Source organism: Oryx dammah, unplaced genomic scaffold (assembly GCF_014754425.2).
Source record: "Oryx dammah isolate SB20612 unplaced genomic scaffold, SCBI_Odam_1.1 HiC_scaffold_11077, whole genome shotgun sequence".
NCBI classification, from domain to species: Eukaryota; Metazoa; Chordata; class Mammalia; order Artiodactyla; family Bovidae; genus Oryx; species Oryx dammah.
This window is the reverse complement of record NW_024080471.1, coordinates 4,992,553-5,007,674: the sequence shown is the minus strand read 5'-3', so window position 1 is coordinate 5,007,674 and position 15,122 is coordinate 4,992,553. Positions and strand designations below refer to the sequence as shown.

Sequence of the window (15,122 nt, the reverse complement as noted above, 5' to 3'; positions counted from 1 at the left end):
TGCCATTTCCTTCTCCAGGGGATCTTCCCGACCCAGGGATCGAACCCAGGTCTCCCACATTCCAGGCAGACGCTTTAACCTCTGAGCCACCAGGGAAGCCATTCATGGTACCCAGCAATAAGCATTTTGAAGCCAGTAATAACAGGAGCCTCTGCTTTGCTAGTGATTCCACTTAATTCTTCCCCCCCTTTCTAAATAAATCCTTTTAAGGTGTTGATATTCTAAAGAGAGATTTTTTTAGTGATAAAACTACAGTAATGCTGAATTTTCTAAAGGAATAATTAATACACTATTGCTTGACTGGCATTGCAGGCAGATTCTTTACCATCTGAGTCACCAGGGGGCCCATTTGAATGGCATATGGGTACAATCAATAATTTGAAAAGCAAAACTCTAGAATAGCATTGGTTTGTACATTTTACACATATATGCTATTTTTTAATTAAAATTGACTTGCTTGAAGACAATTTTTAGGTTTTAAAAATGTAGTGTGCATATTTGATATAAAGAAAATCTCAGGAAATTTTGTTCACAATGTAGACTTTCAAAACATGAATTTCATAATTCTTATCAGTTCTCATGCTGGAGAAGACAGCTGATAGAAAGATTCAGATTGTGAAGAAAGATGTAGATTAAATACAATAAATAGCTGTGGAGACATGTGTAGGTTTATTTCTTTTTTACCTCTTCTCTTTAACTGGGGGAAGCTACTTCACTATGTAACTTGCCATGGTGTATTTCCATTCGTTATTTATGTATCGTATGTATTGAGCTTTCCATCAGGCTTGTGCATCTGTGAAGGCAGCAGCTTTATTTTGATTTTTTTTTCTTTCCCCAACATTTAACACGGTATTGAAGAATAAGAGATTATGGAATAAATCATTTAATTACTCCATCCTACAGGATGGAAGTCCTTTTCAGTCATTCACATGCCCAGAGCTCTAGAGCAAGGAATCAGCAAACAGGTGAATTCTTAGGTGAAATTTAAATATTGATATTCTGTGAAGCACCTGGGTTTGTTTTTGAGGTGCTCACTTTTTATGGAATATATAAATAATTCAAACTGTCAGATATAATACTACAGAAGCTGCAGTGATTTTGGTGTAGACATCATTTGCTCTTAGAATCATTCAAAGAATTCATTTTAAATTTTTGAATGCACTTTAATAACATCTTTTGATCTGTAGATTTTCAAAATTATCTGAGAACTCAGACTGGCAATAATACAACTGTCAACATAATCATCTCTACTGTAGACTACCTTCTGAGAGTTCAGGTACGTTGCTTTATATTAGTAGCAATTAAAACGTTGGCTAGTTGGCATGATATTGCAGTTGTGAAACTGACATGGTATAATGTGTTTTGACTTATGAGGTCAAAACTTATTGAGGTATTTTGTCTTTGGTCAGTCTTTCCCCAAATATTAGACTGAAACTGCCACTATTGTCTTTGCCTCTGATTCTGGCTCTTACTTTATTTTCTTTCTATAAGTGGGAGTATTTTTTTCCCTGCAGTTTTTAGCTGGATGGCATTTTTAATTCCTTTTCAATCTGTAAAGCATGAACATGCTCTTTTCTTTCCTCTGTGGCTGATAAATAAATGGGAGAAGAATATCTGAAACATTACTAAAAACGGGAAAGAAAGGCTTTCAAACTACCTAACACACACTTAAATATAAGAGCCTAAGGTCAATTCTTTTCAGCTCTCCAAATGTCTGATGAAAAAATTCAGCCTAACACTCCATCACTTAAAAATATCTTCAATACTGTAGTAATGTTCTCCATGTTACTAGAACTGAATCTGAAGGTGTAGGTCTCTTAATGAAATTTTATACTTTTATTTTTCATTTTATTTAGAAGGAAATCAGGTGTAGTACTTTTAAAATCACAAGCTCTCTGTTTCTTGCTTAATCTTTGAGTATGTAAAAGCACAACACTCTTACCTAAAACTAATGGAGAAAAAGCTAGTTCTGAAGCAAATATATCAAGAAGCTTTGCTGAAAATGTATCTGTAACTTTCAAAATCATATTTCAAGACCTGAATGTGGTCTCACAGTAGCCCAAATTATATTATTCATTTAGGCAACTAAAATTCCTTTAAAATGTGAGCTATTGTTGAAAACATCCTGTTTGGACAGATCAATCATATTTAGATGTTTATTTACAATTGTTGTCAGTATTTATAAGGAATCCAACCAGTTTCTTCCAGGGCCTTAATACAAGTCAAGAACATTCTGAAATTATTAAAGAAATGTTACTGGCTTTACTGGAGAAAAAGTAGGCTAGATGTTTATATTCTATGATTTATCTAATTTCTGTGTTCACATAGTAATATTTAACTGCTCTATGGATAAATATGCATTAGTGTTATGAATCCTTATGTTTGTGAATTTCAAAGTCATCAGAGACAAAAAGTCATTTTTAAAGCTAAGTTTTCTGCTTATTTTCTCTCCAGATGTTATTTGTATCTAGGGAGGATTTGCTGTATTTTATGCTTAGGAAAATCATTGAGAATAGTGTTTATTTCACAGATATTTTTGTTTGCTTCCAATCTGTTATTTAAAATGATTTCCTTTAAAGAGTCCAAAACTGGACAGGTCTTTGATAGTTTCTGAATGTGCCTTAATCCTAAATCCTATCATCTCTTTTTCAGGAATCAATTAGTGATTTCTATTGGTATTACTCTGGGAAAGATGTCATTGATGAACAAGGACAAAGGAATTTCTCCAAAGCTATTCAAGTGGCAAAACAAGTCTTTAACACTCTTACAGAGTACATTCAGGTAAACTTCTAAACATTTCTGTTATTTGAAAAAGAACGAGAAAAGAGTCAACTGGTTAGCATGAAATTCCTTGGAAAAATGCAGCATGCCTATTTTCCTGCTCTCGTCCACATTTCCTAATGACCCCTTCTGTAGAATCTTAGCCAATGGGTCATTTAAAATGAGATGTGAAGTTATATGGAATGAACTTGCTTTACCACTGGGAGGATTGAGATATCATAAGATACCAAGGCATGAACCATGAGGTTGAATGCATCGTTTCTCCAATACCTAGTGTATATAATAAGCACTCAATAAATACTAACGAAGAAGGAGAGAGAAGTGAAGGAGAAAGGGCAGAACTTTAAACCACTTATAGTATTCTTGTGAAAATGAGGAGTTTTTTAGAAACCTTATAAAAAGGAAAAAAAAGCATTTAAAAACTTCACTTTAATGTGTGTGTGTGTGTTGTCAACTGAAAAAAAAATATTGCACAATCTAAAAGTTGGAAGTTGTGTTTTATTTGGTGGACTTACTTAGGACTTAAACCCAGGAGCAGCGTCTCAGTTCTGGGCAACTGTTCTAAAAGGTAAGGGAGGAGCCAGGATATGTAGTTTTTTGCAATAAATAAATAAAGTAGTCAGAACATCAAAAGATTACAATTAAAGAAAACCATTAAAATCTGAAGTTAGTGAATTTTGTGCTTTTCTATGTATGGGAAGATGCATGAGTCTGGTCTCCCTGAAATCATCCCTTTGATACGCACCTTAACTCTCAGGGCCTGGATCCTGCTGATCTCCATCCTGAATCCCCTCAGGTACACCGTTTGGGTGGCTGCAATGGTTGCCGGCTTGATGACGACAGCATCCTTTTGTTTAATTAAATGGCAGGCTGCTTTCTTTGTCCATGCAGTATGTGTGTGTGTACATATATGTGTGTATATCTGAATATATTATATAGTAATGCAATGTGATAATTATAATATAGGTAAAGTTTTCAAGTCCCATGAATAATATACATTTTTTACATTGATTTGCTTTATATTCTTCTTGGGGTAGACTTCTAGTTTTGACCTGCAGATTCTTAAAAGAGTTTATAAAATGCTTCTTTCTTCGGCAAGCAAGACTTTGCCATTTTCTAGAAGACTTGTGTCCATGGCTAATATTACTCTGACTCCATCACTGTGATTGAAGTGTTATGTACAAAAGTAAAATAGGAGGAAGAAACTTACAGTTTGTTTTGTCAGATAAAACATAGTCTTAAGGGGGAAAGGGTTAAGTAAAAATAACAGATTATGTCTCCAAAGCCTGGCATACTTGCAGGTATCTGTAGAATGACTGAATGAGAGAACTCTTCATGGCCAAGTGAAGCCACCAGGGCTGAGTGGGGCAGAGGAAAGATGGAAGTATGGCTACTCCTTACCTCCCCTAGGTTCACTCTCTCCTCTGTATTTATACCTTGGAAGGATCTCACTTTTTCTCTTTTCTCCTTGGGCAGGGAAGAGGATTCTTGTTTTAGCATTTCAAAATGGGAAAGCCACACTTGATAATTCTTATAACTTTTCTTTATTCAAACACAAGTGAAGTTTAAATCCAGTCCAGACCATTCATGTTCCTATTTCCTTATCTCCTTGGCTTCCACTATTGCCTTAATATTCTCATCAGTGTCTAGAAAGAGAGCAATACCACATTTGGTGTGAACTGTCCTGATTAAATAATAAGATTGATTGATCTTACTGATTGACATTCACAAGCAAGTGAATTTTATAGAAACAGCAAATGGCTTCTTAAAAGAACTAAAACATAAATGCCTTTTGAGCACCATAGCCTTGACTAGATGCACCTTTGTTGGCAAAGTAATGTCTCTGCTTTTGAATATGCTATCTAGGTTGGTCATAACTTTCCTTCCAAGGAGTAAGCGTCTCTTAATTTCATGGCTGCAATCACCATCTGCAGTGATTTTGGAGCCCAAAAAGGTAAAGTCTGACTCTGGTTTCACTGTTTCCCCATCTATTTCCCATGAAGTGATGGGACCAGATGCCATGATCTTCGTTTTCTGAATGTTGAGCTTTAAGCCAACTTTTTCACTCTCCACTTTCACTTTCATCAGGAGGCTTTTTAGTTCCTCTTCACTTTCTGCCATAAGGGTGGTGTCATCTGCATATCTGAGGTTATTGATATTTCTCCTGGCAATCTTGATTCCAGCTTGTTGTTCCTCCAGCCCAGCGTTTCTCATGATGGACTCTGCATATAAGTTAAATAAGCAGGGTAACATACTCCTTTCCCAATTTGGAACAAGTCTGTTGTTCCATGTCCAGCTCTAACTGTTGCTTCCTGACCTGCATACAGGTTTCTCAAGAGGCAGGTCAGGTGGTCTGTTATTCCCATCTCTTTCAGAATTTCCCACAGTTTATTGTGATCCACATAGTCAAAGGCTTTGACATAGTCAATAAAGCAGAAATAGATGTTTTTCTGGAACTCTTTTGCTTTTTCGATGATCCAACAGATATTGACAATTTGATCTTTGGTTCCTCTCCCTTTTCGGAATCCAGTGTGACCATCTGGAAATTCACAGTTTACATACTGTTGAAGCCTGGCTGCTTTGCTAGCGTGTGAGATGAGGGCAATTGAACATTCTTTGGCATTGCCTTTCTTTGAGATTCAAATGAAAACTGGCCTTTTCCAGTCCTGCAGTCACTGCTGAGTTTTCCAAATTTGCTGACATGTTGAGTGCAGCACTTTCACAGCATCATATTTTAGGATTTAGCTCAGCTAGAATTCCATCACCTCCACTAGCTTTGTCTGTAGTGATGCTTCCTAAGGCCCACTTGACTTCACGTTCCAGGATGTCTGGCTCTAGGTGAGTGATCACACCATCATGATAATCTGGGTCATGAAGATCTTTTTTTGTATAGTTCTGTGTATTCTTGCCCCCATTCTTAATATTTTCTGTTTCTGTTAGGTCCATACCATTTCTGTAATTTATTGTGCCGATCTTTGCATGAAATCTTCCCTTGGTATGTCTAATTTTCTTGAAGAGATCTCTAGTCTTCCCATTCTATTTTTTTCCTCTATTTCTTTGCACTGATCACTGAGGAAGGCTTTCTTATCTCTCCTTGCTATTCTTTGGAACTCTGAATTCAAATGGGTATGTCTTTCTTTTTTTCCTTTGCCTTTAGCTTCTCTTCTTTTCTCAGCTATTTGTTAGGCCTTGTCAACAACCATTTTGCCTTTTTACATTTCTTTTTCTTGGGTATGGTTTTGATCCCTGCCTCCTGGTACAATGTCACGAAACTCCATCCATAATTTTTCAGGCACTCTGTCTATCAGATCTACTCCCTTGAATCTATTTGTCACATCCAATGTATAATCATAAGGGATTTGATTTAGGTCATACCTGAATGGTCTAGTGGTTTTCCCTACTTTCTTCAATTCAAATCTGAATTTGGCAATAAGGAGTTCATGATCTGAACCACAGTCAGCTCCCAGTCTGGTTTTTGCTGACTGTATATAGCTTCTCCATCTTTGGCTGTGAAGAATAAGATCAGTCTGACTTTGGTATTGACCATCTGTCGATGTCCATGTGTAGAGTCTTCTCTTGTGTTGTTAGAAGAGGGTATTTGCTATGACCAGTGTGTTCTCTTGGCAAAACTCTGTTATGTTTTGCCCTACTTCATTCTGTACTAAGGAAATGGCAATCCACTCCAGGACTATTGCCTGGAAAATCCCATGGACAGAGGAACCTGGTAGGCTACAGTCCATGGGGTCGCAAAGAATCAGACACGACACGACTGAGCAACTTCACTCACTCACTCCAGGTACTTATTGAGTTCCTACTTTTTCATTCCAGTCCCCTATAATGAAAAGGACATCGTTTTTGGGTGTTACTTCTAGAAGCTTTTGTAGGTCTCCATAGAACCATTCAACTTTAACTTCAGCTTCTTCAGCATTTTATATATATATATATATACACACACACACATGGGGCTTCCCTAGTGGCTCAGAGGTTAAAGCGTTTGCCTGCAAGGTGGGAGACCCAGGTTCAATCCCTCAATTGGGAAGATCCCCTGGAGAAGGAAATGGCAGCCCATTCCAGTATTCTTGCCTGAAGAATCCCATGGACAGAGGAGCCTGGTAGGTTATAGTCCTCGGGGTCGCAAAGAGTTGGACATGACTGAGTGACTTGACTTCACTTCACTTCATATATGTACATGTGTACACACACATATGTATGTATATGTGTACATATGTATATATGTACATATGTGCATATGTATATATGTACATATGTATTTATGTATATGTGTATATCTATATATTTACATACAGGTATATATGTACATGCATATATATATATATGCTCTTTCATATTATGTATTTACTCTTTTCCATTATGATTTAACACAGTATATTGAATATAGTGCCCTGTGCTATATATAGTAGGACCTTGTTGATCCATTCTCTGTATAATAGTAGCAAGGATTTTATGTTACAGGCACTGAATAAATGAGGGGTCTGGTTTTCCATTGGTATGTTGTTTTCATAGATACTGGGCATATAGCTCAAAGTCCACAGTCCAGCCCAAGATGGAGTCCTGCTTTCAAGATACAGCCTGTTCTGTTTCCTCCTTCAGGAAAGGCAGCTGACTGAGAAGATGTCAGACTAATTTCTCAAAGTAACCATCTTATTGTGGTCAGGATGACAGGTTCTTTTATAGAATCATAGAGAGAGAAAGATGCAATGAGGAACTAAAGTCAAAAGGCAGAATAGAGAGGGAAAGGCAGTGAGGAAGTAAAATAAAAGGGTCTTCAGTCTTGGGAAACATCTCCAGGAAGGTTCGGCCTTTGAAAGGGATGTGCTAGTCTCTTCCATTCAGAGGTAGTCAGTGTCAAACTATCTCTTTTTGAGTTGAACAAAGGCATTTTACTTTACAGTCAGGCAGAGGGTCAGGGTCCTTTTAGGCAGGCCATTATGCACGATAGTAATAACAAAAGCAACAAAAAGCAAGTCAAAGAAACAGTTCCAGCATGGAGTCAGAATTGGCTTCTTCTCCACAGCAAGCGCACAGGGCACATTGCCAACAATGGACCACAGTGAAATCCTGAGAATCTGTTGCTTTGACCCAGAAGCCAGACAGGATTGATGTACACTGTAAAATCAGTTTGGCCAGGCACACTGAATGTGTTAACCTCTAAGTTAAGTGATTCCTTCTCCCCACCGTCTCTTCAAACTTGCTCTGTAACCCATTTCTTTACCCCTCTTTGAATGGATCTTGTGCGCCAGCCACTCTCAGATAAATAAAATTCCTTGTCACTTTGTCACAAGAGTTGTCTCACTTCAGTCATTGTATGGTGACACCATCACTTAACTCTTACCCAATTTAAAACTCCCCCTCAAAGAAACACTTCCCCTCATGCCTGATTTTATGGTGGAAAGGCCTTGTGGGCTGAGGGTGGCGGGCAAGAAGTAGGCTCTGGCTTCTCTGCCTTCTCTCCAAGGGGCGTCTGTTCTTCCTCCTCCCGCTGTGAGCCAGCCTAGGCCTTCTCAGGGTTGGAACTGTGAAGAGGAAGAGTAAGGGGAGGGAGGTTTTCTTCCAGGCATGTGGAATTCAGGACTGCACTGTGGCCTGGCCACCTGGTTGGCATATTATATTCTTCCTCTGTTGAGGGGGCTTGACTCTCCTACTGCTTCCAGTGCCTGGAAAGGTGTCTTTTCCCTTCCAGTTTCAAATTATTCCACAATCTCTATTCATCTGGTGGCCTCCATCCACCTCTGAAAATCACATTACCCTTTCAGACAGTTTGCTTGGCAATATTTCAAAGTCCTTTTGGACAGAATAGCTCCCACTTAAGAAATCAATTTTTTGTTACATTCCATCTTTTACACTTTCTAATAGCAAGCTGTTACCCAAAAACTAGGTTCTTCTCTTGATGGATGTTGAGCCAATAGATACAACCAAAGACTGGGGGAAGGAAGGATTTATTACTTGCAGCAAGTAAGGAGAACACTAGGGTTCTTTCCCAAAGCAGTGTCTCTCCAAACAGCAAAATTGGGAAAGTTTTAAGCTCAGGGTATATGCATATTCATGAAGAGGCTTCAGCAGTGAAGAATTCAGACAGAGGTTGACAGAGTCCAAGCTTTAGTTGACTGAAGTCAGGAGGGATTTCATCATTCTATCCCCCACCTGGGTGAGGACCTTAGCTCCCACCAGCAAAACTCAAGGACTATATCAGATTATGTACCTCCTTTGAGGAGGAACTGAAACTCTGTTTTCACTGCATCGTTATTTGACTGCCCTTTCTCTATTACTGTGTTCCTTTGTTTCCCTAAGATCATTGATTACTGAGATCTATCCAAGGGCAAGCATTGTGACCAGGCTGAGATCACAAAAATGGCTCAGGCCAAAATGGCTTCTCTTATGTCAAAAAAGATATTCCTGGTTCTCTTTCTCTGGGGACCCCGTAACCTATGTGATTATAAAATCATATTGCTGCCCAACTTCAGAAGACAGAAGTCAAGCACTCCTGATGGCTCTCTTGAGGCCTCCTCTCTCTCTTGGTGTAAAGGAAGGCAAGGGTAGCCCTGTCCTCACCCTGCTGCAGGGGTGGAGGTTGGAGAGCACTTTGCAAAGTCTGTCCCTTTTCAACTTCAACACCTGTATGTCTTAAGGCTAGAAAGGTCTACTTAGTTTCCTTTTGCAGGTACTGAATCTAGCACCTTATTTTGGAATATGAAGATACTTGGCACTGAAGTAAATTACTGAACCAAATTAGGGTCTAGTTGTCCATGTGCAGTAAAGCCAATCTGCTGACACCTGGTGCTGGTGAAGGAGAGTGCAACATTTATTATAGGCATCAAATAAGGAGTCCACGACAGCTAGAACTTAAAAGGCCTGAAGTCCCTGAAGGCTTTCTGGCAAAGGTTTAGAAAGACAGGATGAGAGAGGGGTCTTGTAGGGTGTGTGATCAGCTCATGGACAGGTCAAGAGAGGGGCTTGAGGGGTGTGTGATCAACTCATGGACAGGTTGTAAGAGGGGGCTTGTGGGGTGTGTGATCAGCTCATGGACATTCTTCTGATTGGCTAGTGGTGAGGTCATTGGGAGTCAACATTATCAACCTGTCTGGGTCCATATGTTGGTGGGCAGTATACAGTTAACTTCACCCACCTGGTAGGGGTTTCAGTCTCTGCCAAAGAGCTCAGAGGACATGGCTCAGAATATTATCTGTTGTCCTTGAGAAGGAACTAAAGGTCTTTGACTTTGTTTAATGGCTGCTGCTGCTGCTGCTAAGTCGCTTCAGTCATGTCTGACTCTGTGCAACCCCATAGACGGCAGCCCACCAGGCTCCCCAGTCCCTGGGATTCTCCAGGCAAGAATATTGGAGTGGGTTGCCATTTCCTCCTCCAATGCATGAGAGTGAAAAGTGAAAGTGAAGTCACTCAGTCGTGTCCAATTCCTAGCGACCCCATGGACCGCAGCCTACCAGGCTCCTCCATCCATGGGATTTTCCAGGCAAGAGTACTGGAGTGGGGTGCCATTGCCTTCTCCCTAAAGTATTATTATTTTGTCTTGCCTGTTTTCCTTTCTTTCTGCATTTTTCCCCTTGTTTGATTAAATTTATTCTTTGACTTAAGTTTTTCTACAGACAAAAGGAAGGCCGAGGACATAAGTGGAGATCTGTTTTGGGAGGGCCTCATAGGGTCCTTGGAGAAGGCAATGGCAACCTACTCCAGTACTCTTGCCTGGAAAATCCCATGGGCAGAGGAGCCTGGAAGGCTGTAGTCCATGGGGTCGCTAAGAGTCCGACACAACTGAGCGACTTCACTTTCACTTTTCACTTTCATGGATTGGAGAAGGAAATGGCAACCCACTCCGGTGTTCTTGCCTGGAGAATCCCAGAGACGGGGGAGCCTGGTGGGCTGCTATCCGTGGGGCTGCACAGAGTCAATTGGACACGACTGAAGTGACTTAGCAGCAGCAGGAGCAGCATAGGATCCTGATCGGTTATATCTGTTATCCTCAGCTCTAGGTCCTTAAGTGAAGCTTCCATTTTGACATCTTGTCGGTATCTTCAATGCAGTCCTCTCTTCCAGTCACTTGTTGCTGAAGTAAAATCTATTATTGTTAGGTTTAATTTGGCAGTTAATGTATCAGGAATGACTGTTGTCTGTCTGTTTCTGGCCCAGGGTCCTTGCACCGGCAACCAGCAGAGTTTGGCTCACAGCAGGCTCTGGGATGCTGTGGTGGGTTTTCTGCATGTATTTGCCCACATGCAGATGAAGCTGTCTCAGGTAAAGTCACTGTCCTCTGTCAGCCTAGGTGAGACACTGTACACTGTGATCATTGGCAAATTAAACACACTTTCCCCTGTCAGAATATTATTTTTCTTAGATGACTTCTTTATACATCTTTTACCTGACATTTTTTTTTAAAAATCCTTTTTTTTAATAAAAGAATTTTATGCAAACTGACAATAGGTGGGAGCCATTCTTCACATTTGATAATAAAAGATCAAGGAATTGACTATAATGGAGAAATAAAACAGTATAGTTGCCAAACACTGTACGTTTTACAGTCCTTCATAGACCCACATCTCAATGATTACTTGCTGGAATTTTTCTCATCCATACATATAATTGGAAGAGGATTTGTAATATGCTCCAAATCCCTCGTTAAGGAGAGATAGTTTTCTTACAGAGTCATAAACAAGCAGTTGTTCTTAAAAGATGACATTCACCAATTAACCGGACATTTAACTTCATGAAAGTCAAAGAGGAAAAAATAGCAGTACAGTTAGGCAAATGACGAAGAAACAGATTTTTCACCATGCTTAATGTTAATCTGGCAGCACATCCTGGAAACATGAGCATGCTGTTTTCTCACCCCTGTATTGCTTGTGGAGTCAGAGATACATGAATAGAAAAACTCTGAATATAAATCTTGAATAAATATGTCCCTTTGATGTAGGGAAGTTTACTGGGATGTCTTGAGATCTCACATATCTGTTGAGTGTGGATATCTGTCAGGTGTCAAGAGAGGAGAAAATGCTAGACTGAAAGGCAAAGGACCACCAGTCCAGCCCCCACAATTTCATTCATGCGTCCATCTCTTCCTTGAGTCTCCTTGCCTCCAGCAAAGTGAGGAAACTCAGACCTCTACCCTGCCCTCCAAGCTGGAAAATATTGTCAGATAGAGCCAGGCGCAGGTTAAAGTGGCAAGAACAGATTTAATCAGTGATAACTGTCACTGTAGGAAGAAAAATCTAGTGTGAGCTGAACTCAACTTGGACTTGTACAGAGATGATGGGAGGAGGAGGGGATGATCAGGGCTCAGGGAAGAGAAAAATTATAAAAGGTCGGTCAGTGTAAACATGATGGGCCAGCTGTGTCTGCTAGCTGACAAGTATTGACATTAGGATTCTACCTCCTGCAGAGCCTGGGAGACAGATTCTAGCATCCTCAGGTGTTGGCTGGAACAAATAATAATTTTTTTTGGCAGCCTTGAGTTTTCTCAGGCAAGCACCCTAAGAGGGCTTGGGGTCTTCCCAGTGAAGTAGCTTTGAGCTGTTAGAAACAATGGTCGTGTTTTGTTCTAGTCTTTTTTTTTTTTTTTCAACTGAAGTGTAGTTGATTTGCTGATGAGACAGTTAGATAGCATCACTGACTCAGTGGACTTGAATTTGAACAAACTCCTGGAGACAGTGAAGAATAAGGGAATCTGGCACGCTACAGTCCATGGGGTCACAAAGAGTTGGACACAATGTAGCAATTGAACAACAACAAATAACTGATTTTCAGTGTTGTATCAATCTCTGCTATACAGTGAAATGGCTCAGTTATATACATATGAACATTCTTTTTTAATATTCTTTTTCATTATGCTTTATCACAGGATATTGAATATAGTTTGCTGTTCTACACAGTAGAATCTTGTTTATCCAACCTATAGTTTGCATCTGCTAATCCCATCTCCCAGTTGTTCAAGGCTTTATAAACCAAGATTAAAGCCTACTCGGGAAGAGGGCCCAGAGGATTGGTCAAGGAGAGAGTCTTTGTCAGTATCTAGTTATTGGTAACTTCTACCAAATAAGGAAATACAATGATTGCTTTCATCTAATTGCTAGTGACATTTTAGTAAGTAAAGAAAATCAACATGAACCAAATTTATCACAAGAGAGTTCTTATTTGGATGTATTTCCATCATTTTGTTAACATCTAGCAGTGCTACCTAGCAGCTGTTCATAGTTTGTAGACCTAGTTGAGGTACCAACTATTTAGAAAGAAATAAATCACATCCTTCATACAGTGTTGAAATTTGGCTTCCTGTGTAGAAAAATTCATGTGAATAAAACAATACCTTGTGGGTGTATATATATATATATATATATGTATGTATATATGTATTTTTTTGAAAAGTATAGTTGTAAAATAAAAAACTCTGATGATGCATGGAGTTATAATGTAGATATCAATATTCCATGTTTTCAGGCACTGAATCTAAGCATAGTGATGTTTGTACACAACATATCTATATAAAATTTTTTTTCATGGTGATAAATCAAAGACAAAAAAACACAGAAAATTTTAAACAGAGAAATATCCAAGAGCTTAATCAAGTTGGTAAATAGGATACTGTGTGTACATTTTTTGGCCAGATTTATGTAGGGTAAGTTTATCTCATATCACTGTTATGCCTGTGTTTTCCAGAATAAGTTAATTTTTACAACGTGTATAGCATCTCAGTGTAGTAAGTTAGAAAGAAGAAAAGACAAGTCTAGTGTTTTCAAGGAGAAGAAAGACGCCCGGTGTTCAAAAGTACCTGAGTCTTGCCTACCTGACCCGAGGGTCTCCACCATTGCTTTAGCTCTTCCATACTCTTGTTAGATTTATTCATTGTCCTTACGAATACTTTAAAAAATATGAGTTGGAATCAATAGTAAATACTCTTTCATTCTGAAGTGTGTATTTTTAATAAGCTGCAGATTTTTATTTGGCTTCTTTTTAGCTGTATAATGCTGTAAGGTCTGCTGTTGGTAAAAAGGTATTCTTTTTGTGAGAATAAGTATGACATTCTTGCTGCATAATTTTCTCATGTTATCTCAAATGCACTGTGTTAATACTTTCAGGACTCCAGTCAAATTGAGCTACTAAAAGAATTGATGGATCTTCAGAAGGACATGGTGGTCATGTTGCTGTCCATGTTGGAAGGTAGTTTTGATTTATATCTTCAAATCCCCTTTATTCTTTGAAGGATTCCATATATGCTTGCTCTGGGAGTCAGCCTGCTGCAAAGGATAAAATATCAGTGCTGAATACCTCAGGCTTATTGCTGGCTTGACTCTTTTCTTTTTTTTTTTAGGATTTTTTTTAATTTTTATTTTTACTTTATTTTACTTTACAATACTGTATTGGTTTTGCCAAGTTAGTTTTTTTGTTGTTGTTGTTTTGTTTTTTAATTTTAAAAAAAGAAATCCTGCCAATCTCAGGTCACAAAGCTATGGAATGAAACCAGTAGTACTTCATTTTATAGTGGTATTTTTCATTTCACAGTGATATCTTAAAGGGTATGATCTTCAGAGAGTACCTTAAAGAGGGTTTGTTTGTTGTCATTTTGTTTGTTTGTAAGCAGTAGGGATTACAGATGTTTGGGGACACTCCAAATGCATAAATTGCTGCTTTCAGCTGACTGCCTTATAGCTCCTGTGGGTCCTTACATTTCTGCAGGTGGAGAAGGCAGTAGAGAGCACCCCACCCACCAAGGCTGGTGGCAGCCTAAGTTCTCCCCTCTACATGTCTCTTTCTTGGGTTTTCATTCTCTCTCTTTCCACCTTATTTTCCTTTGCAACTGTGTTTTCTTTCTATCTCAGGCAGTAAATATAGTGGGTAAGAGATGGGGTTCTGAGATCCACCACCAGCACCCACATCTCCCTTTCTGACCCAGGCAGCGTGACCCTGCCGTGAGTAACGTCTCCGTTTCTCACTTCCCTCCTCTATGAGACGGAGCTCAGAACAGCTTCTGCGAGCCTTCTGTGAAATCATGTGAATGAGACCAAGGCCACTACTGAATGTTTGCTATTTTGTTCCCTATGCTTTTTTTCTTAAGTCCTTCCTATTTTCTCTCTCTTACTTAGTCTGCCCTGCGTTAACTAATTAAGGTAGTAGACACACCTTGCCCTAGGACTTTAAAGATGCAGTGTTTGCTTGAAACCCTTAGTTGGCAGCCACTCTATATCCTCCAAGCACAAATCCTTTTCCCAGGACCTCAATTCAAGTTTTAGTCTAAATAGTAGCAACACAGACATAATAACTGAAGGAATAAAGAGTTAAAATTAACCTCGTTTAAGTACTTTTTCATCTGAATACCA

The 15,122-nt window shown here is 39.1% G+C and overlaps 1 protein-coding gene across 1 annotated transcript in view; it reads left to right on the top strand.

Annotated features, from left to right (window-relative positions):
• The window catches only part of LOC120860476 (ryanodine receptor 2-like), an 804,098-nt gene that overhangs the window by 726,338 nt on the left and 62,638 nt on the right, over nt 1-15,122 (top strand). Inside the window, exons 87-90 of the mRNA XM_040236295.1 lie at nt 1,188-1,276; nt 2,653-2,781; nt 10,945-11,049; nt 13,884-13,965. Coding sequence (XP_040092229.1) covers nt 1,188-1,276; nt 2,653-2,781; nt 10,945-11,049; nt 13,884-13,965 — 405 coding nt within the window. The remainder of the gene's footprint in view (nt 1-1,187; nt 1,277-2,652; nt 2,782-10,944; nt 11,050-13,883; nt 13,966-15,122) is intronic.